This window comes from Haliotis rubra, unplaced genomic scaffold (genome assembly GCF_003918875.1).
Source record: "Haliotis rubra isolate DU_JTF1 unplaced genomic scaffold, ASM391887v1 Scf292, whole genome shotgun sequence".
NCBI classification, from domain to species: domain Eukaryota; kingdom Metazoa; phylum Mollusca; class Gastropoda; order Lepetellida; family Haliotidae; genus Haliotis; species Haliotis rubra.
This window is the reverse complement of record NW_025766960.1, coordinates 1,109,550-1,136,806: the sequence shown is the minus strand read 5'-3', so window position 1 is coordinate 1,136,806 and position 27,257 is coordinate 1,109,550. Positions and strand designations below refer to the sequence as shown.

Below are 27,257 nucleotides of genomic sequence, written 5' to 3'. Positions count from 1 at the left end.
TGACATTGCACATTGTACCAGCAGGGAATCGGAAAGGATTTACTGAAGGCTAATCCTTGCTCCAGGTAACCTGGCATATGGGCTTAGAATTTACACTTTGCTTACCCACAATTATCAGATCATTCTAAATAGATCCTCCCTGGGGTGTTCACAATCCGTTGAACTAGAAACCTGGTCAGTCCTAGTGCAAGACAACACTGTAACCACTGAGCTATTAACCGATTCTGATGCACTCGGACAGCCTACGATGACAGTTTGCTGTTCGCACTTCCGGTTCTCAATCAGTCGCATTGCAGAGAAGCCATTAATATCTTACATAATTATAGGCTGACAAATACATCGTCCAAGGGAGCTAAAAATTTATCTTTTCATAAGGGTTTGTCTGTGAGATGTTCTCAACATCGTTGTCATCGAAAAATTCTATCGTTTCATAAGGGTTTTCCTGTAAGGGGTCCTCAACATCGTTGTCATCGATGACAGTGTACTCTGCTTCATCTTCCTCATCCTCTAGACTCGCCGGGTCAAGGGTAATATCTGCAGGGACTGGATGGATGTATGAGGCAACGTGGAGGCGGGTATTTAGTTTTGCCTCGTCATCGTGAAGATTGTTGTCATCTAGAAGCACTGGATCGAATATCATATCTTCAGTTGCTATGTGGATGTGTAATGTGTCATCACAGTCTGTGTCGAGTGATCTTTCATGGTCATGGAAGTGAAGACTTGTGTAGCCACTTGGAGATACGCTTGCATCCTGACGTGTGCCTGTGACGTTACCTGGTCTGTTTAGGCTCCTGTTGCATGCGACATCCATTACAAAAAGACTGATTTGATCGTCTTCCAAGAATTGGTCCGAGTTGTGTCTGGAAATCGGAAAAATAACACAATAAATTGTTGCTTTTGTTGAATATAATCTCCTAAACTACTCTCGATATGACATTCAGATATGAAAATACTATTTGAAATGGTCTTACATATGTTTACAACATGGTTATACAGAATAGTAAACCCATGATTCTATCGTGTGTGCGTGTGAGTGTGCGTGCCTGCGTGAATGTGTGTGTCTGATTAAAATAATTACGTTACTCAGAATATCTGTCGTCTTTGCATGTTAATCAAAGGGAATGTCATGTGCAACTTACGATCTTCTTCTCCAGATCCATAAAGCCACCCAAAGTAGTACAGTCATAAGGGCAAATCCTAAAGGAGTTCCAATGGTCTTCACGTAATGGCCCTTGTCCCAACTGTTACGCGATCTCTGAAACAGCAGGTTTCATCAGTAGTCAATTGAACAAATATAGTCAAATGGGGTTTTCACCATAAACTTACATATATAAATTGGAACTGTGAAGGTAACAGTATTATTGCTTTTGCTTTCAAATGATACTTTAATGAGTTGCAGTTATATTTAAATCTTTCAATCAGGACCAGGTTTTGTTCTGTTGTATTACTTTGTAGAGACATGCGAGGATTCCAGTTACGTATTTTCCAGCAACCTAAGCATGCTGACAAAAGAGTGAGTGAGTTAGTTTAGTTGTACGCGGCTGTTAGCAATATTCCAACAATATCAGAAATGGGCTTCACACATTTTACCCATGTGGGGAATCGAACCCAGGTCTTCGGCAAGACGAGCGAACGCTTTAACCACTCGGCTACCCCACCGCCCTCGACAAAAGAGACGTCGATCTGGATTGAGTGGTCTACTGACTTCACTGATGACATGTCAATGTATTACAGACTGCCGTCAGAGAGTATTTACTGCTTAGCGTCACACAACAAATATATACTGAACCACAAAAGAAACGTCGCTTTTCAAAACCAAATGCAAAATTTGGTTCTTGCAAGGTGGTGTTTTTATTATGATTGTACCGTTTTCTTAACATGTTTTCAATCCAAATTGACAGTTATTACCAACATCAGTGTGTTTTCTGACCAAGCGCACCGAAGAAGGCAGACGTGGTAAAAGGTTCCGTATGACATTCGTAAAAATGAAAATGCACGTGCATGTCGTGACAACCCTACCAATGAAAGCGAGTCCCAAATTCGCCTGAAATCATATTTGTTTTGACACAACCACCATGCCACGTCTTACGAGAGATCAGAGGAACCAAGTCGTGGGACGCTTCCCTAAAGCGACGGAAACAGCACGGCAGACCATTGGGACTCATAACAGACCCATCAGTGTCACAGATCATATCCTAGTCCTGTCCTCACCGCTCATCACCGCCTGACATTGTGTTTCGACAGTCGATGGCAGGGTGAGAGTATGGCGAAGGCGTGGTGAAATGTTTTCCAATGAGTGTATTGTTGAAAGAGACTCGTGAGGTGGTCTAAGCATCATAGTGTGGGGTGCAATCGGTCTGAACCAGTTAGTTAATACCGTGGTGTTCCAGAATCTTGGTCCTGGATGAATAAATGACGTGACAGCTGCTCGCTATATTGATTAAGTCATAAGACCCCACGTTGTACCACATTTTGGACGTTACAGAAATCACATCTTCCAGCAAGACAACGGTTGTGCCCACACTGCCAGAGCAACATTGGACTTCCTAAGACAACAAGGCATTTAAAACCCTACAATAGCTTGCACTCAGTCCGAATTTAACTCTAGTAGGGACGAGATTCAAAGAAGACTGAATGGCCTCCAACCAAGGCCGACAACTACGGCTAGAGTCGATCAGGCATTTCGCGTATGGACCCAAATGCGTATGATCTTCATCGACCGGCTAATTCATTCCATGTACAGACGATGCAACGATTTCAACGATGCTCATAGAGGCCACACACGATACTGACTTTGGGGTATCTTTATGGTACCATTTTTGGTGATTTTGTTTGTGTGAACTCTAAATGTGTTTCCCGAAAATGTGTTAACCATAACTGTCAAGTTTGAACTCAGTCCTCGTTTTGATTGTTAATTTGAGTAAATTAAAGTGTGTGCCTTAAGAAACCCCTATCGGTGCGACATTTCTTTTTGTGGTTCAGTATACAAACATTCTTACAAAGGACAATCACATGTCATGTCATGAGCTAAATTCAAATTTGGCATAGGTTGTTTCGTTGACATTAACACGATATCGAAATGAACCTCTGTTGCCATCGTTTGGAACACCGTGATCTTCGCCTTCTCTTCTTGTTGACGTGGGTACAATGGAAGAGGCAGATATTCACTGATGACTTCGTCAGGGTTGGATTCGAAGATTCTATCTAATGAATCACTCTCCAGAAAGGAGCCGTTCTCCACAGCAAAATAGAGTTGTATGTACGTTGTAGTATAACTGAAACATATATTCAAACACAAACTTAGTTATAACCTTGACATTATTTGCAGGAAGATTGAAGTCATTGTAAACCGCTGTTTGTTTCACTGTTGGGTGCATTTCAAAACACCAACTTGATAGAGATCGTACGATTCATTGCAGGGTAGGACGCTTAATATACTGACATCATTGTGTGCCGGCACAGCAACACCCTGTTCATCACTTACTTGCTTTCTTTCTGTGCGTTTGTTGTAAACTTGACATCCACCTTTCCTGGAATTCCCCCGAGTTCGGTGATGAGTCTGTCCAAGCCATCAGCCAGGTCACCTCTATTTGTATGATCAATCTCACCCAGGAGCGTGATGTTTAATATATCTGAATGCACAGAACTTGCGGTTCTTATAAATATGCATCGAATACGTAAATAGCTAGTAGACAACCAAAGAGCATGAAAGAAATATTCCATTTAGACAAGAGACATAGGCAGAGTAATCGTACATTGAAACTGTGTTTATTGTGCGATAGTTCATGATGCCGGAAATGACGCTAAAATAAAAGAAAACAATTCATAATTACAGCTCAAAGTTGATAAACTGAGATAACATTCCACTTACCTACGGCATGACTGCATCTTTCTCCTACCCACGCAAACTCACAGTTACACTTGAACCGAGTTGCCGTCAGGAAGTCTGGTGTACAGTTCCCTCTGTTACAGGGGGCGCTGTCACAGAAATTCACCTTCTCTGCGCAGGTCCCTCCAGTCCACTCTTCAGAGCATGTGCAGTTGAAGGCTGTTTCGTTTCCGTCACATGTCCCTCCGTTCAAGCATGGTGCCAGTGCACACTGGTTGATGATGTTTTCACATAGCCTTCCTGAACAAAGTTGAGGAAGTATTTGACAAGAAACAAGCAGCATGTAATGGACACCTTGCATGACCGTTGAGTTAAAAATGCATTTGATGTTGTTTAACCCTTTAATTACACGCCGAAATCACTGGTGTTATAGGTCAAGTACTTTGTCACGTGTTTATTTGCAACACTTGCCATAGAGGTACACAAAGTAGGTTATCTTGACAACCAGGTAGACTTTGTCTTTGCTTAAGCGCGCTAGCTGTGTGGGTTAGATCGCTGACGTTGTGTGCTGGCGATTAAATGCCTGACTCTGAGAGTGTGAGTTCGAATCCCGGACCGGAATCAACCCCTAAAAGTACTTGCGTCTGCACGTCTCTGAGAAAGACATAGTGTAATCCCAAATTGTTACTAGTGTAACTGGGACAGGATCACCCACAGTAAAACTGGCGATCCACAGGGCCGTGTTCTTTCACAGCTTTTATTCATCTTATTTGCAAATGTTTGTTTTAATACTTCTGATAACTGTTTTAACTGGTGCTACCAGTTTGACAGAACTTGCTTAGTTAAGACTTTTTGGCACTGGCGTCCTACATAACAACTAATTATAGCTCTCTACGGCTAGTAACTCAGAAAAAAACACATTGTAGAACAGAAAGTATAAGTTTTACGACAAGGTGGATAGTAAATCACCAATAAGTGTTGTATACAAGGTAACTGAAGATAGAGAAGTCATTGATGATTATTAATACCGTCGTACGAATCTTGATTCAAAACGTTTAAAACAAATACAGATCAACTATAAGAACGGTCTCTAATATTTCACTCTTCGCTTAAGGCATTTTGAAACTAATAAAGCCTCTAATCAAATTGTTTTATAAACCATTTAATCACACCTTTTTGACTTTTAACTTAAATTGTTGTTGGAATTGTGCTGTTCAACAAAAAAACATAATACTCAAACGTATCTATAGCGCTCATAACATCATTGCTTTTTACCTAATGACATCACCAATTCTAATGAGTATCAAAGTCTCCCTTTAGTGAGGAAAATATATAATAAACGGAAACCAAGTTTTACCCCACATTATGAATTCTCTCTCCCCACCCCCATTTCCGGACGACGTCTGAGAATGGAACTACTGTAAAACCGTGTTCCATTGTTGTATATTGTTGTTTAACAGATCCCGTTAGCCGTAAACCAATTGCAAATCTTATCTATTGTCTTGTGTTTCTCCCTTTACTTAGATCCTCCTATGGAGAGACAAATTCATAATAGAAACGACGTTTTACAACCAAACCAGGTGGGGACACATATTGCATGTATTGTAGGCTTCGAATCAGAAACGACTCGTGAAAATTCGGGTTATAATTGGTCTTCAGCAACCCATGCTTGTCGTAAGAGGCGACTAACGGGATCGGGTGGTCAGGCTCGCTGATTTGGTTGACACTCCTCATCGTATCCCAACCGCGTACATAGGGGTTCATGATCACTGGATTGTCTGGTCCATACGCGATCATTTACGGAACACAGCCATATAGCGTTAAAAAAAACAAAAAAAATCAATTCGAAAATGCTCTCTGTCTGGCCTGGGCCTGCAGGAATCAGAATGTAGACACAATGTAAATTAATAAGAGATGGCGACAACTCACCAGTGATCCCCTCCATACAACTGCACACAAAACTTCCGAGTGTATTAGTACAACTTCCCCCACGCTGACACAAGTTGTGAATTTCTGTACATTCGTCGATATCCTGGTCGCAGTTATCTCCCTTCCACCCTGCAATTGTATGATTGAAAAGAATTGAATATGTTTACATAAAAGAATATATATTACTCAATACTCAAGGGGGTTATAATCTAAGCTAAGGGATCGTTCATGATTTATGGCTGGGGAGGGGTGTGTGTGGTGTGGAGTGGGAAAAAAAAGAGATTTTATGGAGAAGCAGAAACTTTCCCAAAATTTATGTACAAATTAAGTGACAACTCACTCGGCGCCTGCATGTCATGTACAAAACCAGTGACTCCCCCCGTAGTTCATATGAACAAAAATTATGTCCCCCTTACCTCCCCAATATGGGAAATGATTACCACCCGTACCTCCCCAGAGCAAAATGGGTGACCCCCTTAAAATCATCATCACCCCTAACCCCACTCATCAATCATGAACGGTCCCTATGGAGAGTAGATAAACGACCTGTAACACAATAAGCAGCATGCCGCTGTGTTGGCCCATGACACTAATCTAGTGAGACAGACGCACTATTTCTCTGCCACCTAGCTGACCGGTGCGTGTCTGGCTGAGAAACTATATTTCACTAAAAAGTCAGGACATGGTCTTTCGAACGCTTAAACAATGTCACACCAGACATTAACGAGGGAAGTGATTCATGTGGTGGATAGAACCAGGAGCAAATGCATCAGACACTAATCCAGCGTGACCGGTGTACTGCCCACTGTCCCTCCAGACTGACCGGGATATGACAAGTAGGAGACCATATCTCACTAGAAGTTAAAAACAAGGAGTTAAGAAAACTGACGTGAAACAACACACTGGACATTGGCCACGAGGATGATTAATCTAGTGGACTTAGCTGGATCAACCTGCCAGATTGTTTGTGGCCGGTATGACGTTTAAGAGAGGGGGGGTACGCTGGTTAAAAAGGCAACCAGGCCCCACTCTCAAGCAGAACCCAACTGACTCTCACAGACGACGCTACTGCCAGCTGAGAGGGACTCTCTGCCTGCCTCTACCTACAGCTGTTTGGACCCAGCCGGGACCATGCTGACCAGACCAGCCCTGTGGACTCTGTGATGGGACTGTGACTGAAATAAATATTTCAATTCCTTGCAAACCTTTTGTTGTCGCCTGTTTTACTTTGTTACAAGTAAAGGCGATGCTCAGGGTTCTTTAACTGGTGCCGAGACCAGGATATCCATTGGAAACGAACTTTCGAGGAGGAAAAAGCTACGTGGAGACTGGCCCGACGAGAAAACGAGTGAGTAGACAAGGGTTTTGTTGTTAGTACTCTCCAATATTCAAAATGGCAAGCCAGGAGTTAGGCGAGTTTCTTCAAGGTTTGGCAAACCAAATTTCAGGACAGTTGTCCAGTTTATCATCAAAAATAGGGACACAAGGAATATCCTCGGTAGTTCGGAGTTTCGATGGAGACCCCAAAAGGTACAAGGAATGGATTAAGGCCATTGAAAAGTATTCGGTATTAACCAATTCAAATTCAAACCAAAAAAAAATGATAGCATACCAAACTAGCGCAGGGGCCGTCAGTGACTTTATACACAGGTTTATGAATGACCACGAGCAGGCAACGTGGGAAGAATTAAAAGTAGAACTAGCAAGGCGGTTTGCAGAAATAACCGATCCACAACATGCTTTTATGTTACTCCGATCCCTCCGGCAAAAGCATGGTGAAAGCGTACAGCTATTTGCTGAACGCCTACTAAATTTAGCGGAGGAGGCATATGCAGGTTTAGGCCCGGATGGCAACAGTATGGCAGTGGAGAGGCAACTTGTGGGGTTCTTTATAGATGGGCTTGCTTTCGACTACTTACAGAAGAAATTAATGAGAGAAAACCCGCCAAATTTGGCGACAGCTGTCACCTCGGCCACACATGAACAAAACATTAGGGCTCGTTTCGAACTAAGGTTGGGAAGGTCAAGTGATAGGTCAAGTGGTAGACATAGAAGCCCAAATAACAGTAGGGAAAGGACATTCCTAAATGAACGAAGAGAAGAAGCGATGGACATAGACCATCTGAGGCATAGGAGATGTTTTAAATGCAATCGAACAGGGCATAGGGCTAGAGATTGTAACATTCAAACTAGTCAGAGTGGGCTGCAAACGAGACGGGGGATTCATGCAGTGGTAGGGACAGGCCGTCCCCATTCCCCAAAACCAATAGTGTGTTGGTCATGCAACCAACCAGGACATGTCAAGAGAGAGTGCCCGAACAGACGAAGAGTGACTTTTGCCAACCTCAATGATAGAACTTTAAACTAGAACCTCTTCTCCACAAAGAAGCCACTGGGGAAGAGGATGAAAGAAAATACTCAATTAACCTGGCAGGAAGACCAAATTCATGCAGTGTTAAAATTGGTAAACAAAAGGTTAGATGTTTAATAGATTCGGGAGCAGAGGTATCGATAATACATAGGAGAATATTTGAATTAATTAAGGGATTTTGCAAACTTGAAATGAAAAAGATTTCCCTGCAGGGAGTTAATGGTAATGCTCTGGAAGTAGATGGCAGCGTCAATCTGACTTTCAAACTTAGGGGTGTTACTCTCAATCACACATTCTATGTGGTCCGGAACATGAACCGGAACATGATCCTTGGCCATGACTGGTTGACCAAGGCAGGTGTGAGGCTTTACTTTGATCTCGGTAGTTTAAGAATAGGCAAAACGTATGTCCCCTTGGAGGAGGACATTCACATTTCCTCTGTGGTAAGGTTGGCAGCAAACATAACTATAAAACCACAAAGCAAAAACGTTCTCAGAAGTAAAGTTAAGAATAGGGATGGCATGCAAGCTGATAGTGTGTATCAACTGACAGCTATTGATACTGGTTATTTGGCAAAAGAACCGGGTATCCTGGTTAGCAATTCCATTGTCAAGATAGATAAACACAGAAATGTCCCAGTCATGCTAGTAAATAATACCAACAAATCCATTAGATTAAGACGAGGTTGTGTTATGGGGAAATTGGAAAGCATTCCTTCAGAGAGCGTAATCAACATGTCAGACTTGCCGGACAATGACAGCATTACGAATGACAAGGACGTTGACATTAACGTGCCACCAGAACACAAGAGTAGTGTTTATGACGTTGTTAACTGTAACCGAGACCTTTTTGCAAAGAATGACATGGACTTAGGGCATACAGAAACAGTGAAAATGAAAATAGACACTGGCGATCATCCCCCGATTAGAATGAAGCCCTATAGAACGCCGTTAAACAAACGTCAGGTAGTTGATAAGGCAATTAATGAGATGCTTGAAGCTAAAATAATACAACGGTCGAGGTCACCATGGAGCTTCCCAATTGTAGTAGTTGATAAGAAAGACGGCAGCAAAAGATTTTGTATCGACTTCCGTGCATTGAACCGAATCAGCCGCCCGATTTCGACCCCGCTACCTCTGATCGATGACATCCTAACCCAATTAGGCGATTCTAAATACTTTACAACCCTGGACTTAAAGTCTGGATATTGGCAGGTGTTGATGGATGACAAGGACAAAGAGAAAACCGCATTTGCCTGCCATCGGGGACTTTTCGAGTTTTCAGTAATGCCATTTGGCTTATGCAATGCCCCCGTCTGTCTTTACGGAACTAATGAATGTCGTTTTAGAGGACCTTGAGGCTTTTGCAATTGCCTACCTTGATGATGTCCTGATCTTCTCTAAAACCAAGGAAGAACATCTGAAACACATTCAATTGGTCTTTGACAGGATCCGGCGACATTCTTTAAAATTAAAACTGTCAAAATGCTCATTTATGCAAAAGGAAACCAACTATTTGGGGTTCATCATCAATCAGGATGGGATCAAGCCTGATGAGAAAAAGGTTGAGGCGATCCGCTCCATGGAGGCCCCTGCCTCGGTTCGAGAAGTCCGCAGCTTTGTTGGTATGTGTAGTTATTATAGGAGGTTTATACCAAACTTCTCAAAAATAGCTGAGCCAATTGTGAAACTGACCAAGAAGTATGCCCGATTTGCTTGGACAGAAGAATGTGAACAGGCCTTTCAGTTCCTGAAAAGGAGTCTCACTGTGGTACCCCTGCTGACGTATCCAGATCCAAGCAGGCCATATGTACTTTACACTGATGCCAGCGATAGCTGCGTGGGTGCCTGCCTAGCACAACTACATTATGACGACAGTACATCTCCGGGAGTTGAGAAACCAATCCATTTCCTATCACACAAGTTGACAGATACTCAAACACGATGGTCAACGATTGAAAAAGAAGCATATGCCATTCATTATGCCTTGCAAAAACTTGACCATTATCTGCATAATGCCAAATTCGTCATCCGAACGGACCATAAACCTCTGAAGTACCTGCTGGAGTCGCCGATGCAAAATAAGAAGGTACAACTTTGGGCACTTGGAGTTGCAGGCTAAAACTGTGAGATTGAGTACATTGCAGGAACAACCAATACATGTGCTGATCTCCTGTCGAGAGTACCGACCAACCCGGGGGTTGATACCAATCCAGGGGAGGAAATTGTACTAGATGGCCCAAGCAATGCCCTTGAAATTAATGTCCTTGACTCAAGCACATTCTCAGCAAAGGAGTTTGCCAGCTGTGAACCTCAACAAAGCGAGACCCCTGACGTCCCCAAAACGTGCAGATTGGGACTGGACATGAGCTCAGAACAACTGAAGGACAGGAACATCCAAGACATTAAGATCAAGCTGGAAAAGGGTAGTGGAGATGAGTCATCATTGAGAAGGTTTCTACTTATAGGTGGGTTACTCTATTTTATGAGTGATGCGGATGATGAACCAGCTCCAAGATTATATGTGCCTGAACATCTTCAACAAGATGTAGTGACGCAATACCACGATGAGAATGGGCATATGGGAATTGACAAAACATTTGAGGCGATTAAGACCAAATATTATTGGCCGAACCTCTACAAAAAGCTGTATAGCTACATCACAAGGTGCATCACCTGTCAAGCTCGTATGATGAAAGCACAGAAGCCACCACTACAAGATACTGATATGCCACCCTATCCATTTGCCAAGGTGAGCATGGACCTTTCTGGCCCATACCCTACTTCCTTGTCTGGAAACAAGTATATCATTAGCTTTGTGGACCATTTCAGCGGTTGGCCCGAAGCATTTCCCGTCCCAGACAAAACAGCAGAAACCGTGGCCCACTTACTAATCGAGGAGATCTTTCCACGATTTGGTGCCCCACTTCAGATTGTCACTGACAATGGCACGGAAAACGTAAACAGGGTAGTTAGGGAGACCCTGGAGGCACTCGGGATACATCATGTGAAAACCTCGTACTATCATCCACAGGCCAACAGCCGAGTTGAGCGATTCCATCGAACCCTACACGATGTACTCGCTAAGAAACTGGACGACGACTTGACCAGCTGGGACTTGTACCTTAACCAGACATTGGCGGCCATAAGGTTCAACATCTGCGAATCATCGAAATTCTCACCCTTCTTCCTGTTGTATAACCGAGATGTCGTGTTACCTATTGATAACCTACTCAAGCCAAGAAGAAAGTACACTGGAGAAGACGAACACAAGATCGGGTTACAACAGCAACATAAATCCTTCGTACTGGTACATAGGAACATGAAGAAGGCTAAGCGCCGACAGAAAAAGTATGCTGACAGGAATAGGAAGCCAAACAAAATAAAGATAGGTGACCCAGTCTTCTACAGGCTCCACCAGAGAAAAAGCAAACTACAAAACAAGTGGAGGCCTTTTTACAGGGTCATAGATCAGACCTCTCCTGTCACCTATATAATCCGATGTCAGCTTGATGGATCAACCACAAAAGCCCATGCAGAGCACCTTAGAGTAGCTGAAATAGATGAATGGGACATCCCAAAAGATATCAGTGGCCGTCCTAAGAGAAAGACTGCCTACGTTGTTCCTCCCTCATCTGAATCAAGTTCAGAAAGTTCAGATGCTAAGACAGGGGATCCGTTAGCTAGAATTGCCAGACGATACCGCCAGGAAAGATCAGACTCTGAGGATGAGGATAACATCCCCCTGGCTGAGGTCGTTAAAAGGTTAAGGAGCAGAAGGCGAGTACAGGAACAGCTAATAACTGAAGATAGTGGCTCTGACCAAGGTTCTGATAATTCACAATCCTATCGCGAAGATGTAGTAAATGTCATTAGCTGCAACCCTGTCACAGCTAAAAGTGACGAAACAGATATAAAGCCTCGGCCTAGTAACCAAGTTAGGAAGTTACTAGAAGCAGTAGCCCAACTATTGTAAGGCTTCGCAATAGTGTGGACAGCTATGACCGCAATGTATATAATGTCAATGTTATATATATATACATAGATATACTTGTTTACTGGACGATTTCTTAAGACTGCTGACCTCAGTGCCTTTGTATATATGAAAGACTTATTCTGACTGTTGATGACAGTTTTGCCTGATAATGAATATATGTAGAGGGATATATATCAATCTGTTATCCTCTGGTTTTCAGAAAACACTATGGGTGTCCTAATTCTTTTAGTATATGTGGGTTTAGCCAGTGGTGCCATGATGTTCGAAAACATCATATTTCAGAAATTGAATGACGTAACGACCACCAGGTCTAAGTGGTTAGTCACCTTTGTTATAGACTTAAAACCTTACCAGTCGTATTTAACCAAATGTCAGACTGACATCAATGATGTGGCATTGATTATCCATAAGGTAATTAACAAGAACTATAGTGCTACTTATTCTGGAATAGAAAGCATGTTCGTGAAACTAGATCAGGAGATAGATAACTTAAACATCACCTTGAATAATCTTCGTGAAAATTTCTTAGAATATCATCACCTGTCGAGGCCTAAAAGGTCGCTCTTACTCTTTGTTGGTAAAGCATTAAGTTTCCTTTTTGGCACCGTTTCAGATGAAGACCTTGAAAGTATCAAAAGAAATGTACATAATTTAGCTACGAACCAAGCTCGTTTAGCACATGTAGTACAGGAAGGGTTAACTATTCTGAATGTATCCAGAGTCCAAATCGGAGAAAATAGACATGCCATTAACGAAATCGTAGATAGCTTACAACAAATCGACAACACGATCCAGAATGTTACCGACCATTTTCAAGTACGCATTGATAACATGGAGTGGGCTGTAAAGACTTATTTACAAATAGAACTAGTAATAGAGGAACTAAGACAAACGATAGAAACCCTTACAAACTATTTGGAACACCTTCATTTGCAATTGAATATGCTATCTCTGGGCCATATGTCACCTAGCACAATAACTCCCACGCAGTTACTAACTATATTAAGGGAGGTAAAGATTCATCTACCCCCTAGGTTCAAGTTAGCAGGTGACCCTGAAAACGAGTTATGGGATTTCTATAGGACTCTTAAATGTACCACATTACTTTATGACAACAAGATAGTCGTAGTTGTCTCTCTCCCTCTTTTAGATTTAGATGGTCATGTTGAGATATATCAAGCACATAACCTACCTGTTCCTATCCTGGCCAATGAAATTGACAACCCTGCCAATAGTCTCCATAATTTGATAGCTAAATACAAGTTAGAGGCTAGTTTAATAGCAGTTAATACCAAGCGCACCAAGTACATGTTGCTGAAAGACACAGAAAAACATGGGTGCACTGCGAGTTTGGTCGGTTATTGTCAAATTCAAAGTCCTGCATATCCCATAAATTTCAGTCAGTTATGTATAGTCTCTCTCTTTATGAAAAATGAACAGAAAGTAAAAAAGTTCTGTAGAACAGAAGTAATGCCTCAGACTATTTTACCTTTGGCTGAATATCTGACTACTGGGCAGTGGGTCATAGCAACGCGGGAAAGATTAGATTTCACCATAGTTTGTGAAAGTGACGTCAGACGACCTAGCGCCCTAACAGCACGTCCTCCCTTAGGTGTAATAAGGCTCGAAGAGTCATGTTCAGCGTCGAATGACTATTTGACTCTGTTGCCCTATTACCAAAATGAGAGCAGATATAGTTTTGAGGACAAATTTCTGAAACTGATAAATAGGCTGAATGTAACGCAAATGCTCTTGGTTGAACCCTTACAAAGAAAAACGTTTGATCTCAAAAAGGCTAGATTACCAAAGAAACTAAGATATCTCGATAAAATTCCAATGGATCACTTAATTGAACAATTAGAGTCAATGGGTACGATTGAGGAAATGGAGACTGGGAACTACTTATGGACCTTTGTTATGGTGGCATTATCAGTTACATTGATAATAGTGTTGGTTACTGTCTATTCAAAATTTATCAAACCCTGGCTTGCCAAAAGAATTAGGAGGGGAAAACACACCCATGTTGCTTCCGGGTTCGAGTTGGTGCCTGTTGAAACGGAAGGTGCGGTTACCACCGACAGGGAGCGGATAGCCTCTGCACCACTCGTGCCTGGAAGGGTGGACGGAACGGGAACCACAACGGTAGTGCGACAACTCTACCCAAGTCTGGACGTGACTGGATAATCACCACCCAGGAACGACGGCGGCAACGTGATCCAGACTGTGTTGTGTCCCGACGGGATGTCCAAGGACTAACTCGTGAACGACCAAGTTCGATTAAATTCCCCAGTGTGTTGAAACTGTGGGAATGTGAGTGAACTGTGTAAATATTTACCAACCCTTTCAAGGAAACTATAATTTTCCATTTGTGTACTATGGTGGACTGTAGCAACAATATACGGCTGAAACACAACGCAAGGACTATATAACAGTACAAGGAAAATGAAATTTTTCCTGCGAAAAATTTCAAAGTAAAGAGGGGCGAATGTAACACAATAAGCAGCATGCCGCTGTGTTGGCCCATGACACTAATCTAGTGAGACAGACGCACTATTTCTCTGCCACCTAGCTGACCGGTGCGTGTCTGGCTGAGAAACTATATTTCACTAAAAAGTCAGGACATGGTCTTTCGAACGCTTAAACAATGTCACACCAGACATTAACGAGGGAAGTGATTCATGTGGTGATTCAAATGCATCAGACACTAATCCAGCGTGACCGGTGTACTGCCCACTGTCCCTCCAGACTGACCGGGATATGACAAGTAGGAGACCATATCTCACTAGAAGTTAAAAACAAGGAGTTAAGAAAACTGACGTGAAACAACACACTGGACATTGGCCACGAGGATAATTAATCTAGTGGACTTAGCTGGATCAACCTGCCAGATTGTTTGTGGCCGGTATGACGTTTAAGAGAGGGGGGTACGCTGGTTAAAAAAGGCAACCAGGCCCCACTCTCAAGCAGAACCCAACTGACTCTCACAGACGACGCTACTGCCAGCTGAGAGGGACTCTCTGCCTGCCTCTACCTACAGCTGTTTGGACCCAGCCGGGACCATGCTGACCAGACCAGCCCTGTGGACTCTGTGATGGGACTGTGACTGAAATAAATATTTCAATTCCTTGCAAACCTTTTGTTGTCGCCTGTTTTACTTTGTTACAGTGAGCAACAATGATATTCCAACACTCGGTATATGACTGGTTTAACCATCTCTGGTAAAATAATGATATTGCATCCCTAAGCATTTCCACATGATATTTTAGTGAGATGGTAAAAATATACATCTTTACCAAGGAAGGAACTCGTGTACATCTGGTATTCTGTTTTCAGTGTAGTTTCGAATCACCACCAAAAATCGTGATATACTGCTCACACTTTGCTAAGGATCACAAACATTCCCAACTTTACTTAAACATAGAATGATAATTTGAAATTGTATCCATTTAAAACTGCATAAATAATGATATGATAACCCCTCTTTAGGCAAAAAGCGACTTATCTAACCTTATGCACTTGATACATGAGTAATCATAAAAATAGTTTTCATGGCACCAGTCAACCATTTTGCAAATCATGGAACGAGTCATTGACAAGTACACAACACCTGTCAATAGCAGGTATCGGATCCACAAGATGCAGTGATATACTGAAACCTAGGACCCATGCTTACAATAAGCTTAGATATTTAAACCAAATTAGACCCCACAATAGTTTTCTGTTGAATCAATGATTTGATCCTTAGCAAAGTGTGAATAGTATATATAACAAGAAGCGGACATGTATTCAGCTGAAAATGTTTACCGACTGTAATAGCTATCAACACTCACACCAGCTTTCCGAGCATACCTTCAAAACACATTTTAGCTCCTGTATGTGGGTGGCAAGTGTAGTGATTGTGGTCAGGTGTGGCCTTGCAATATTTCTCGCACGTAGATCCGTACCAGTCCGGGTCGCAGTAGGCACGAACCTCAATCTTTAACCTGGAAATAAAACACTCAATACATTTCAGTTTGCCATCTGGTATATCATCTGCTGTGAGCATCAGTTTATAAAAATACCTTATGGTGTGCATTAGATTCGGGTTACAATTGGTCTTCAGTAACCCATGCTTGTCGTAACAGGCGATTAACGCGATCTGGTGTTCAGGCTCGCTGACTTTGTTGACACATGTCATCGTATCCCAAATGTCTAGATCGATGTTCATGATGTTGATCACTGGATTGTCTGGTCCAGACTCGATTATTTACAGACAGCCGCCATATAGCTGGAATACTGCTGAGTGCGGATTTGAACAACAAACCAAAATCTTGATATTTATGACATAGTATGACCACTCACAATGTGGTTCTAATTTGATAACAAATTGAATATGAAACCATCCACACGCCGGTCAGTTGCATTACAGAAGGAATTGTGAGAAGTTAATTAAGTTTAATGCTTGAATGTATCATACGAGGATTTGTATTGTGTGTTAATAGGCTCTAAAGCTTATTTTCTATTCACTTTGTGCAGTTAACGTCTTGATGGAGGACCAAATTACAGTCGCCAGCACTGAGACAGTCGGGTAAATGATAGAAGCATTTACGGTCAATATAAAGAGACCATTTTATCTAAATCCCTAGATCTAGAACATAAAGCTTTTAAGTGTCCATCGAAACAGTAACTAGACTGAAAACATAAACGTTCCTCATTTACATAAAATATATCAGGCACCATCTGGGGATTTTCATCACTAAACAGTCAATATTAAATACATTCCTGTTTCAGAAATATGGCTGTGTCTATATCTAGCCTTTCGCCATGAATTAAACGTTCTTTTGGTGCTGTTAAAATGGCCATGTGATTTTATGCATTCATGCGAGGACTATTCTGGTGCAAGACGATGATGACACAAACCCAATAATTTTATATTCATATAAGAGTTGCAGTCTTGTCCTTTGGAAGTATTTATGACGTTTTTATTGATCTCTCAACTTGATTCATCCCAGATCTATCACAGTCTGACTCACTTCGTCCTTCCCCACACAGTGTATGGGGTGTACACAGCTTCCTGTTGTGTAGCAGCGGCTTGGATGTTGATCAGCTTAGAGAGTGTGTCCATGTGGTCATCACTGGAGATGTCATCGCTGTCATACACTTCTACCGTTATTTCTATCGAGGACTGAAAAAAAAAGAAAATATACATATTCAGTACGGCATTGCAGTTTAAGCCACATAGCAATATTCCAGCTAAAATTACATCTTATGTAAATGATCCATTCACAAGACAGATAGTTCGTTATTCTCTGAGTGAGTGAGTTAGGTTTTACGCCGCACTCAGCAATATTCCTGCTATAAGGCGGCGGTCTGTAAATAATCGAGTCTGAACCAGACAATCCAGTCATCAGCATCATGAACATCGATCTACGCAGTTGGAATACGATGACATGTGTCAACCAAGTCAGCGAGCCTGACAACTCAATCCTGTTAGTCGCGTCTTACGACAAGCATGGGTTACTGAAGATCAATTGTAGCCCGGATCTTCACGGGCTCTATTTCTCTGCATTAGTCCGTTGTTTAACAAGACCATGCTATTTCGCGACTCCTTGTTAAGGTTGAGTTTCTGTCACACATACCGGTACAGGATACTATAAGTCAGATAATGCCGGTGCTGTTTTAGCTTCAAATTTCGGCAACAAACCTACCGGTACTGCTGTGGGTGCATGTATGATGAAAGGATTTGGTGTTCCTTGAATGTTACTTCCAAAGTGGATTATGTTGTGGTTGTCTATGTAGCTTGTGGCGTTCTTGTAAACAGAGCAAGGCTTTCTTCCGTCAGGGCTGGAATAATATAAGATCGTTGTATAGCGCACATCTACAGGAAACACTACCAATTATAATGCCACACTGTATTTATTAGATATACCACGCATCTGCCAACGTCGACCTCGTCTGGCCCATCTCAATCGACGACGTCTGTTTTGCAGAGTCAGATGCACTCCGCGTTCGGGTAGACGTGCTCGAAAACCATATTCTCACAGTCACCGGTACAGTGTATGTCGACAGATACGGTGTCCTAGTGCCGTCGCTGCCGTTGATGACGCCGTTACAAAACTATTTCTCACATAAATTGTCAGGATGTGGCGATCATCACCGGGCGTTGTCACATGTGGTCGACCACTCCTTGGCCTGTCTGACGTATTGCCTGTTTGTTTTAGTCGCTGCATCTTAGTCTGATGACAGTTGCTTGGGTTCAGCCGAAGGTTCTACCAATGACGATGTGGATATTTCCTTGTCACATTTCTTTTCCTTTTTACTACTTGGTTCCTTGGTGATGCGTAGGCTGTTTTATACCGTTAGTATGCACGTTCATTTCGTCATACATCAGAAATTGTCGTTTGGGTTTTTTGTGACATTTATGCGATTCGTTAACTGTTTTCGCCGTTTGTTCCTGGAAAGGATGGGTCTGTACGTGTTTGACATGGCTCAGTATGGTTTTATCACTTCATTTTCATTTTTGTGAATTTTTATGTAATATTTTGCGATGTATACTTTCTTTTGGGCAATAGAATGATTTTCAAACCAAATGTATTGGCGTTACATGCATGATTCCGCACTTTCTATTGAAGTCAAATAAGGGGTGGTGTGGTTCTGGTACTGATAGTTTAATTTTGTACAAACCTTTGCTTACAGACTAGTTTTAAAAATATGTGATAATCTAGATGTAATCCTGTCATTCGATGACACCATTTTAAAAATTCTCTTTAGATTCATTCTTAATTTATGAGTTCCTGTTGTCACAATATGGCTGAAATATTACCGATGTGACGTAAAATTTAAACTCACTGTCTCAAAATGTGTTTCCCTTACTAGTATGTTTTGTTATTGAAAGAGTAAACGTTCCTCACCCATCAATGCAAATGGTAAACTTAGGGTCGCACTTGTCATTACACCACACGCGTAGATGATTGTCACAACACTTCCCACTGATTTCCTTGCCATCCGACCAGTAACTGATGAATCGAATGTCCAGTTTGCCGTCAGTCTTCGCACGCTGTCGAAGCAAGAAGATAAGAACCACACATGTGTTTAAATTTTATAGTTAGACCACAAATTCCAATTTAATTATGTATTACTTGTCTGAGAAACATAAACAATTCAAAATGATTGTGCTCAATAGATTTTCGGGAATTTTTTTTACGATGATACGTATTGAGGAAATGTCTTGTTTGTTTTATTCAGTGTAAAATGTTTACACAAAAAAAGCAATACACATTCTTACACTATAGAGTGAGCGAGTGAGTGAGTTTAGTTTTTTAAGCCGCTTTTAGCAATATTACAGCAATATCACGGCTGGGGACACCAGAAATGGGCTTCACACATTTTACCCATGTGGACAATCGAACCCGGGTCTTCGGCGTGACGAGCGAAAGCTTTAGCCACGAAGCTACCCCTCCGCCTACTTAAACTTTAGAACTTTATGATGTTTACAACAAAAATAATCTGTGAAATGTGGAACTTCCTCATTGATATTATACATGTGTAATTTGGCAATAATGTGAGAGAGTTTAGTTTTACGCAGCACTCAGCAATATTCCAGCTATATGGTGGCGGTCTGTAAATAATCGAGTCTGGACCAAACAGTCCAGTGATCAACATCATCAGCATCGTTCTACGCAATTGGGATACGATGACATGTGTCAACCAAGTCAGTGAATCTGACCACCCGATCCCATTAGTCTTTTCTTACGACAAGCTGGGGTTACTGAAGATCAATTGTAGCCCGGATCTTCATGTGTTGAAATTTGGGGATGAGACAAAGATTTTGTGAAAATAACATATTATAATCAGAGACATGGTTACTGGAATCTTGATGTGGTGAATGATAGAAGGTTTAAACTATCAGAATGAGTGACCATATAGTGACAATATACATGTCTCTTCGTTCATTAAATAACACTTCACTGTCCCTTTAATGCCATCACGTCAGAAATTTACTAATAAATTTACTGCCTTCCACGTCGATAACATCTGTGTAACATTTGCGGATAAGACATAAACAGTGAGTAAACTGTGCTTCCCTTCCAGCTAAAGTATGTCTCTTTATGCATATCAATTGGGAATACATGGAAATTTGGACTAGCATTTTAACGAAAGTTTCAAGTATATCGGTAATCTGATATCGTTCAGTTTTTGCCTAAAATCAAATTCCCTTCCACTGATTTTGCCAACAAAACTAAACACAAAATATAATCATGAATTGTAATTGATAGTTACATAGCAATACGGAAAGAAAAAAATAAACGAAGACTGTCTTGCAAGGGGAATGATTTCAAGGTTCCAGCAGTCAGCCCTCTTTACGTGGGCAATATTCTAACATGTGATCAGTAACCATATCACGAAATGGACATTTTCACAGTGTGATATATGGAAGCGTGCACGTGTCTATTGACGTTAATGAGTGAGTGAGTGAGTGAGTTAAGATTTTAAGTCACATCGGCAATATTTCAGCCATATCGTGACTAAAGCAAGTTATAAATATATCAACAATTTAAGTGAAATTATAAAATTCTGCCGACGAAGGACAGTAAAATAACTAGATTATCACAGATAAAGATATAAAACTAGCGAACAAAGCTAAAATATTCCAATTAAAGAAGACAATACAATGTAAAAAATGGGCTATAGATCGCCAACAACTGAAGGTAGATCACCATACTAAGGCCCATGGGGGCTTACATTACTTTTGCTACCTGCATGGACCCTAGCTGGATTTACACCATCCCTTCAGCCATTGGCGTTTATACTGAGATTTAGCCATACATAAAAATGACAAAAATACTACGATTAAAAACCTGGTAGGCTGAAATTTACTTGAAATGTTTTGGGACTTACGTACCCTCTCAGGAGGACAATAATTTTACGCTACGTCAACCCCCTTTGAGGGCACAGCCACTAACAATCTAAGTTAACAATCTAAACTACAAATCATTAAAATACATCTACTTACAGAGCATATTAATCAAAAATCAGTGATCAAATCAATTTCTTTTAAAAAACCAAGAATTAAATGAACATGAACAGTGTTAAAAAGATCCTTAACAGTTTTAACATTAAAATATTTATCCCTTATGATGGAGAATTCGACACAGTCAAGCAGGAGATGCTTGACTGTGACTTTCTCATCACAAGGGATACAAAACGGAGGATCTTCACCTTTCAACAAGTAGTTGTGAGTATACCTTGTATGGCCAATGCGACATCGTCGCATAATGACCTCTTCAAATCTGGACTGACAACCCAAGTGAGTGTAACCAATATAAGGTTTTATTTCATGTAGTTTATTAATACCTACTTGAGTGTCCCACTTCTTCTGCATCAGATCACGGATGTAAGATCTAATGCAAGCTTTGTAATCAGAGTATGGGAGAAGAAGTGGTGTCACAGATTTGTTGAGTGCTGCCTTGGCAACAAAATCGGCCATTGTATTACCAGAAATGCCAACGTGGCTGGGTAACCAACAGAGGACGATGTCGTATTGGCCAGTTGCAAGATCATTATATAATTCTATAATTGCTATTAAAAGCGGATGTTTGCAAGAAATATTTTTAATCGCCTGAAGGCAAGAAAGAGAGTCAGAAAATATTATATATTGTTTATATTTAGGGTGTCTATTTATATATTTAAGAGCTGTTAGTATTGCGTTTGCTTCTGCTGTGAAAATTGAACTGTCATTGGGTAATCTGGAAGATATTGTTTTGGACCCAATGACAGTGGGACAAGCAACCGCGCCACCATCCTTGGACCCATCTGTAAATAAGGATTTATATGTATTATATTTACTTTTTAATTGATTATATTCTTGTTTATATTGCAATTCATTAGTTTCTGCTTTCTTAAACTTAGTCAGTGTCAGGTCGACCTGTGGCCTAACCAATTGCCAAGGAGGAGAAGAAAGAAGACGGGAAGGAGATATATTCTCCAGCTCAATGCCGGCAGCAGAAAGGAATGGTTTAATTCTGTGCCCAAGAGGCGGAACAAAAGAAGGCTTTTTGTTATACAAATCCTCATAAAGAGGAGTGAAGATGCAGTGAAACGCAGGATTAGACTCGTTAGAATATAGCTTGGTAATATACTGGAATGATAATTTTATACGGCGTTGGGTAAGAGAAGGCTCATCTGCCTCGACGTAGAGACTGTCAACAGGAGATGTTCTGAAGGACCCAAGACAAAGTCTCAGACCTTGATGGTGGACTGAATCTAAGAGTTTTAGGTTGCTTTTGCAGGCTCCACCATAAACGATGGAGCCATAATCAAGCTTCGAGCGGACAAGTGATCTGTAAAGGTGTAGGAGCGTAGCTTGATCCCCTCCCCACCTTGAATTAGACACGACTTTCAATAAATCAAGTGCCTTCAGGCATTTAGTTTTGAGAGATTTGATATGCGGAAGAAAAGTTAAATGGGAGTCGAAAATGAGACCTAAGAACTTGGCCTCTTTTACAACCTTGATGGGAGTGCCATTTAAAAACAGTTCTGGGTCTTTATGTGGTTTATATTTTCTACAGAAGTGTATGCAATTAGTTTTGGATTTAGAAAATTTAAATCCGTTTTCAAGACACCATTTATGTATTTTATTTAAACACAACTGTAGTTGCCGTTCAATAGTATGCATATTCTTACCGCGACAAGAAATGTTAAAATCATCCACAAAAAGTGATCCATCAATGGAATCGTTTAAAACCTTGGATAAACTGTTGATCTTAATGCTGAATAAAGTGACAGACAAAATACTGCCTTGTGGTACACCCTGATCCTGATTGTAATGGTCAGACAGGGTTGAACCCACTCGGACTTGAAATTGCCTGTCTTTTAAAAACTGTGATATAAAAAGAGGTAAACGACCCCCTTAAACCAAAATCATTTAAATCCTTTATAATGCCATGCTTCCAGGTGGTGCCGAGATCAAAGAATAGCGATACTGCATGTTGTTTATTGACTATTGCATTTTTGACAAAGGATTCTAATCGTACCAAATGATCAATGGTACTACGATTTTTCCTGAAACCACATTGAATATTTGTTATGAGATTATTGGTTTCAAGATACCATGTCAGTCTATTATTTACCATTCGTTCCATGGTTTTACAGACACAACTCGTTAAAGAGATTGGTCTGTAATTTGATGGATCAGTATGATCCCGGCCGGGTTTTGGAATGGGGACGACAATGGCATTACGCCATGAAGTTGGGAAATTCCCTGAAGTCCATATTGAATCAAAAATATTTAGCAATGTTTCCAAACATGGTTCGGGCAAATGCTTCAGGAGCTGATAGTGGATATCGTCAGCCCCTGTTGCGGTATCATGAGCTTGCTCAAGGGCGGTATGTAGCTCATGTATTGAAAATAATTCATTATAATCTTCACCATTGTCTGAGTTAAAATGTAACCTTTTCTTCTCCTGTTGTTTCTGAAAGTTTTGAAACTCAGGGACATAATTGGATGAAGATGAGTGCTTGGCGAGTGTTTCACCAAGTTTATTGGCAATATCAGTTTTATCAGTTAATAAATTATCACCATCCTTCAGATGGTGAACAGTAGATTTAGAACCTTTGCCCTTTATTCTCTGAATCATGTTCCACACCTTTGACATAGGTGTGCGTGAATTTATTTTAGAAACATAAGTTCGCCAAGACTGACGCTTATTTTGTTTAAAAGCACGTCTAGCCTTAGCATTTAAAATTTTAACTTTGTCTAGATTATGGACAGTAGGATGTCGGCGAAAATACTTTTCAGCTTTCTTCCTACACTTTCTGGCCTGTTTACAGTCATTATTGAACCATGGCTTACGAAGGTGTGGAATTGCAGAGGACTTTGGTACAGTTTGGTCAGCAATGTTGTTCAGTATATCTGAAAATAACTGTATAGGATCTTCGCTGTTCGCAAAAAATGTCATGTTTTAAGTGATCAGTACATAGTATCTGATACAATGACCAGTTAGCCCTGGCAAAATTCCGTCGTGATAAAGGTGGATCATCACCAGGGTTGACCGCTTTGAGAATGGTGGGGAAGTGATCACTCCCACACAGGTCATCATGTACCCCCCCACTCAAATTCATTATATACGTTGGAATCGGCGAGTGATAGATCCAGGGAAGAATATGTTCCTGTAGCTGGATGTAAATAAGTGGCTGAGTCATCATTAAAAATACATAAATTATTATCGGAAATGAATTCCTCAAGGATTTTACCTTTTGTATTAGTATGGTCACTTCCCCAAAGTGGGTTGTGACCGTTCAGATCGCCCATGATGATACATGGCTTCGGAAGCTGGTCATATAGGTTTTTAAGATCCGACTGTCTAATATCAGTAGAGGGAGGAATGTATAAACTGCACAGAGTCAATGCAATATGCAGGGTGATGCGAACAGCAACAGTTTGAAGATTTGTACTAAGAGGAACAGGGCTGTGTATTATCCCTTGCCGTACCAAAATGGAAGCACCTCCAGTTGCTTTGTCTCCTGGAGGAGAGAAAGAGTGATAATCACTATACCGTCTCAGAATAAAGTTATCGGTATGTTTTAGATATGTCTCTTGGAGACATATAGCTGACGGTTGAAAATCCTGTGTTAGTAATTGAATCTCGTTGAAATTATGTTTGAGTCCTCTGCAATTCCATTGAATTATAGTGGACAATTGAGTCATGGTGCCTCAATTGGTGATCGTCCGCGTGAATGTGAGGAAGTGGAGCTCCTCCGTGTGTCCTGAGTGGACGGTGACACCTCCATATCTAGAGGTTCAAAGGGGTTCTCAAAAGGAACCTCTGAAGGTATTGGGACAGTTGGTAATTGTTGTTTCCTGTTGAATTTTTTTTCCTTTCTTTTTGGGCAAATGACCAGTGTTTGACTGTTGAGCTGACGCTTGTGATGTCTCTGGCTGAGTCTTAGTCTGAGAGTCTGATAAAGACTGAGAGACAGATGAAGTCTGAGATCCAGATGAGGTCTGAGAGGTAGATGGAGATTGAGTGGCTCGGGATGTCGAGGGTAAGGGTGAAGAAGAATTCATGGGCTTCTCTGACTTGACCCAAGTCAGATCTGTTTGACAGGTAACAGAGGATGTCATTACAGACCGAGTTACTGCAGCAGAGTATGACGGATGTAATGGAGTCTGATTCTCACTTTTAAAGAGTTTTTTTAGCGTCAAGGTATGGGATGTTCTTTTCACACTTCAGCTTCATTATTTTTGATTCCGTTTGCCAAACGGGACAGGATTTGGATGAAGAGTCATGTGGACCAGAACAGTTTGCACATTTAAACTCTTTGTCACAGTCTGCGTGTTCATGATTGTCACCACAGCGATGACACACCACAGAGCCACGACAAGAGTTGGATCCATGACCAAATTTCTGGCATTTATAACACCGGAGTGGACTGGGGACATACACATCCACTCCGATATTAAAGTATCCTGCCTTAATTGACTGTGGTAAAGATGCACGGGCAAACGTCAAGAGATAGGTATTTGTTTTCACAAGGGTACCCTCTCTCTTGACGGTGAAACGTTTTACAGCGGTTACACCTTGATCTACAAGCTCTGCAGCAATATCATCCTCTGACATGTCGAACAGACAGCGAGCTCTGTCGCGAATGATTCCTCGACATGAATTTAATGTTCTGTGCACAGACACAGCAACCTCAATATTGGCAAAAGTTGTGATGGACAAAAGATTGAGAGACTGCTGTCTCCGTGCACATTCCACCAGAAGTGAACCACTACGGAGACGGGTGACGTTCTTAACATCTCCACAAATTCCAGAAACAGCCTTAGATATCGCAAAAGGATTTAGTTTTATAGGCAGAAAATCAGTTGCCTCAATCACAAGGAAACGAGCCCATGAGTCAGAATTCGAAGAAACAGTTTTTTGAAGGGTCATCAACATGTTCGAAACGTCGCTTTTTTTTTCGTTTCGCAATGAACCAGATGGAGTGGGATCCATGATAAGTGTAAATAGATTCAGCACCACTGCTCCCCACCCACCACGGAGTGTCAACAAGGACAGTGTCAAATAGCACCGGAACTCCTAGATGCTGACACCAGGGATACAGTGGCGTTATACTCCAGAGACAAAGACTTGAAAAGCTATGGAAAACTAAAAGAATAAATGCCAGGCTGGTTCGGCCCATGACACCATTCCCAAGAATCACAGATTCCAGAGGTCTATTATCGCCAGATTGGCCCATGAGCCACCGCCTTCTGGCATAGGACTCTAGGCAATTTAAAGTAATAACATTTCAAACACATTAGATCCAAAAAATCCAAGACCCAATGATTATATAATGTGCAATATAGTCACCACGCACAGGGCTTGGCGTGACCAGCCGATTGATGGAACCGGGCCAGTTCCACCACCCGTCTAGGTGAAGTAAGGGCCGAAGTGGTGTGTTGGGCAACAGGAACACGGTTCCAGGATCCTATTGCCCTCAACCACCAGAATCCCGTCCTCCACCGACACAGGGGCGCAACCCACGGCAAACGGGTTGGTGGACCTAATATCCCCCCGGGTCCACAACAGGGGTTCGAAGGGAGCTTAGCGTTACCCAGCACCCACCACGAGGAGGTGGCCCTTCATGGGTGCCTTGACGTTAATGGCTACAAGACGGCGGTGATAAAAGTATTAAGTACCTACCCTTGTTATTAACAGCCACAGAAGTAAAGTCACCCCTTGACGTCCTCCCGTCGTCTTCATCTTCAAAGTGGTTAAGAATAAGCTTTGCCACCGGCATCGGGTTTGGATTGTGTATCAAACACACCATACAGCTGAATGACTGATCTAACATGCTTTCGCCACTTCCTGTTAATTGCTGTGACTCGTTTGTATTCTAGTTTCACTTCTGTTTCGATTTGATTGTTTCATACGGACATCCATAGCGTGAGTCAATGTTATGTTGCATATAGCAAATATTCCAGAGGAACGTGTAAATAGTATAGGTAAATAATATAATTTAGTAAAACAAATCGAGCCTACATCACACAAACTTGTGATACATTTTGTGAGGGTCTTTTTGTTAAACTGCTTCGACTCGTTTTTATTGTAGTCTTTATTCACTTGTCTACATTGTCAGGTTTAGATTTGATTGTTTATTGCGGAAATA

The 27,257-nt window shown here is 41.4% G+C and overlaps 2 protein-coding genes across 2 annotated transcripts in view; one reads left to right on the top strand and one right to left on the bottom strand.

Moving 5' to 3' along the window:
- LOC124282065 overlaps nucleotides 1-26,953 on the bottom strand; it is a 41,169-nt gene extending 14,216 nt beyond the window's left edge. The window contains exons 1-11 of the mRNA XM_046718034.1: nucleotides 26,792-26,953; nucleotides 19,016-19,161; nucleotides 17,813-17,948; nucleotides 17,138-17,289; nucleotides 15,975-16,108; nucleotides 5,759-5,887; nucleotides 3,872-4,129; nucleotides 3,485-3,632; nucleotides 3,086-3,275; nucleotides 1,140-1,255; nucleotides 354-860 (exon numbers count right to left, since the gene is read on the bottom strand). Coding sequence (XP_046573990.1) covers nucleotides 354-860; nucleotides 1,140-1,255; nucleotides 3,086-3,275; nucleotides 3,485-3,632; nucleotides 3,872-4,129; nucleotides 5,759-5,887; nucleotides 15,975-16,108; nucleotides 17,138-17,289; nucleotides 17,813-17,948; nucleotides 19,016-19,161; nucleotides 26,792-26,851 — 1,976 coding nt within the window. The 5' untranslated portion in view covers nucleotides 26,852-26,953. The remainder of the gene's footprint in view (nucleotides 1-353; nucleotides 861-1,139; nucleotides 1,256-3,085; nucleotides 3,276-3,484; nucleotides 3,633-3,871; nucleotides 4,130-5,758; nucleotides 5,888-15,974; nucleotides 16,109-17,137; nucleotides 17,290-17,812; nucleotides 17,949-19,015; nucleotides 19,162-26,791) is intronic.
- LOC124282108 lies at nucleotides 6,325-14,630 on the top strand. The gene is made up of 2 exons (XM_046718078.1): nucleotides 6,325-7,106; nucleotides 12,325-14,630. Exon 2 carries the CDS (start codon nucleotides 12,333-12,335, stop codon nucleotides 14,307-14,309), a length of 1,977 nt encoding a protein of 658 aa, XP_046574034.1. The 5' UTR covers nucleotides 6,325-7,106; nucleotides 12,325-12,332; the 3' UTR covers nucleotides 14,310-14,630.
- Nucleotides 26,954-27,257: the final 304 nt, after the last annotated feature.

What these genes read in the sequence shown, in the direction of transcription:
- LOC124282108 (XM_046718078.1), top strand. Translation starts at nt 12,333, where the DNA reads ATGGGTGTCCTAATTCTTTTAGTATATGTGGGTTTAGCCAGTGGTGCC.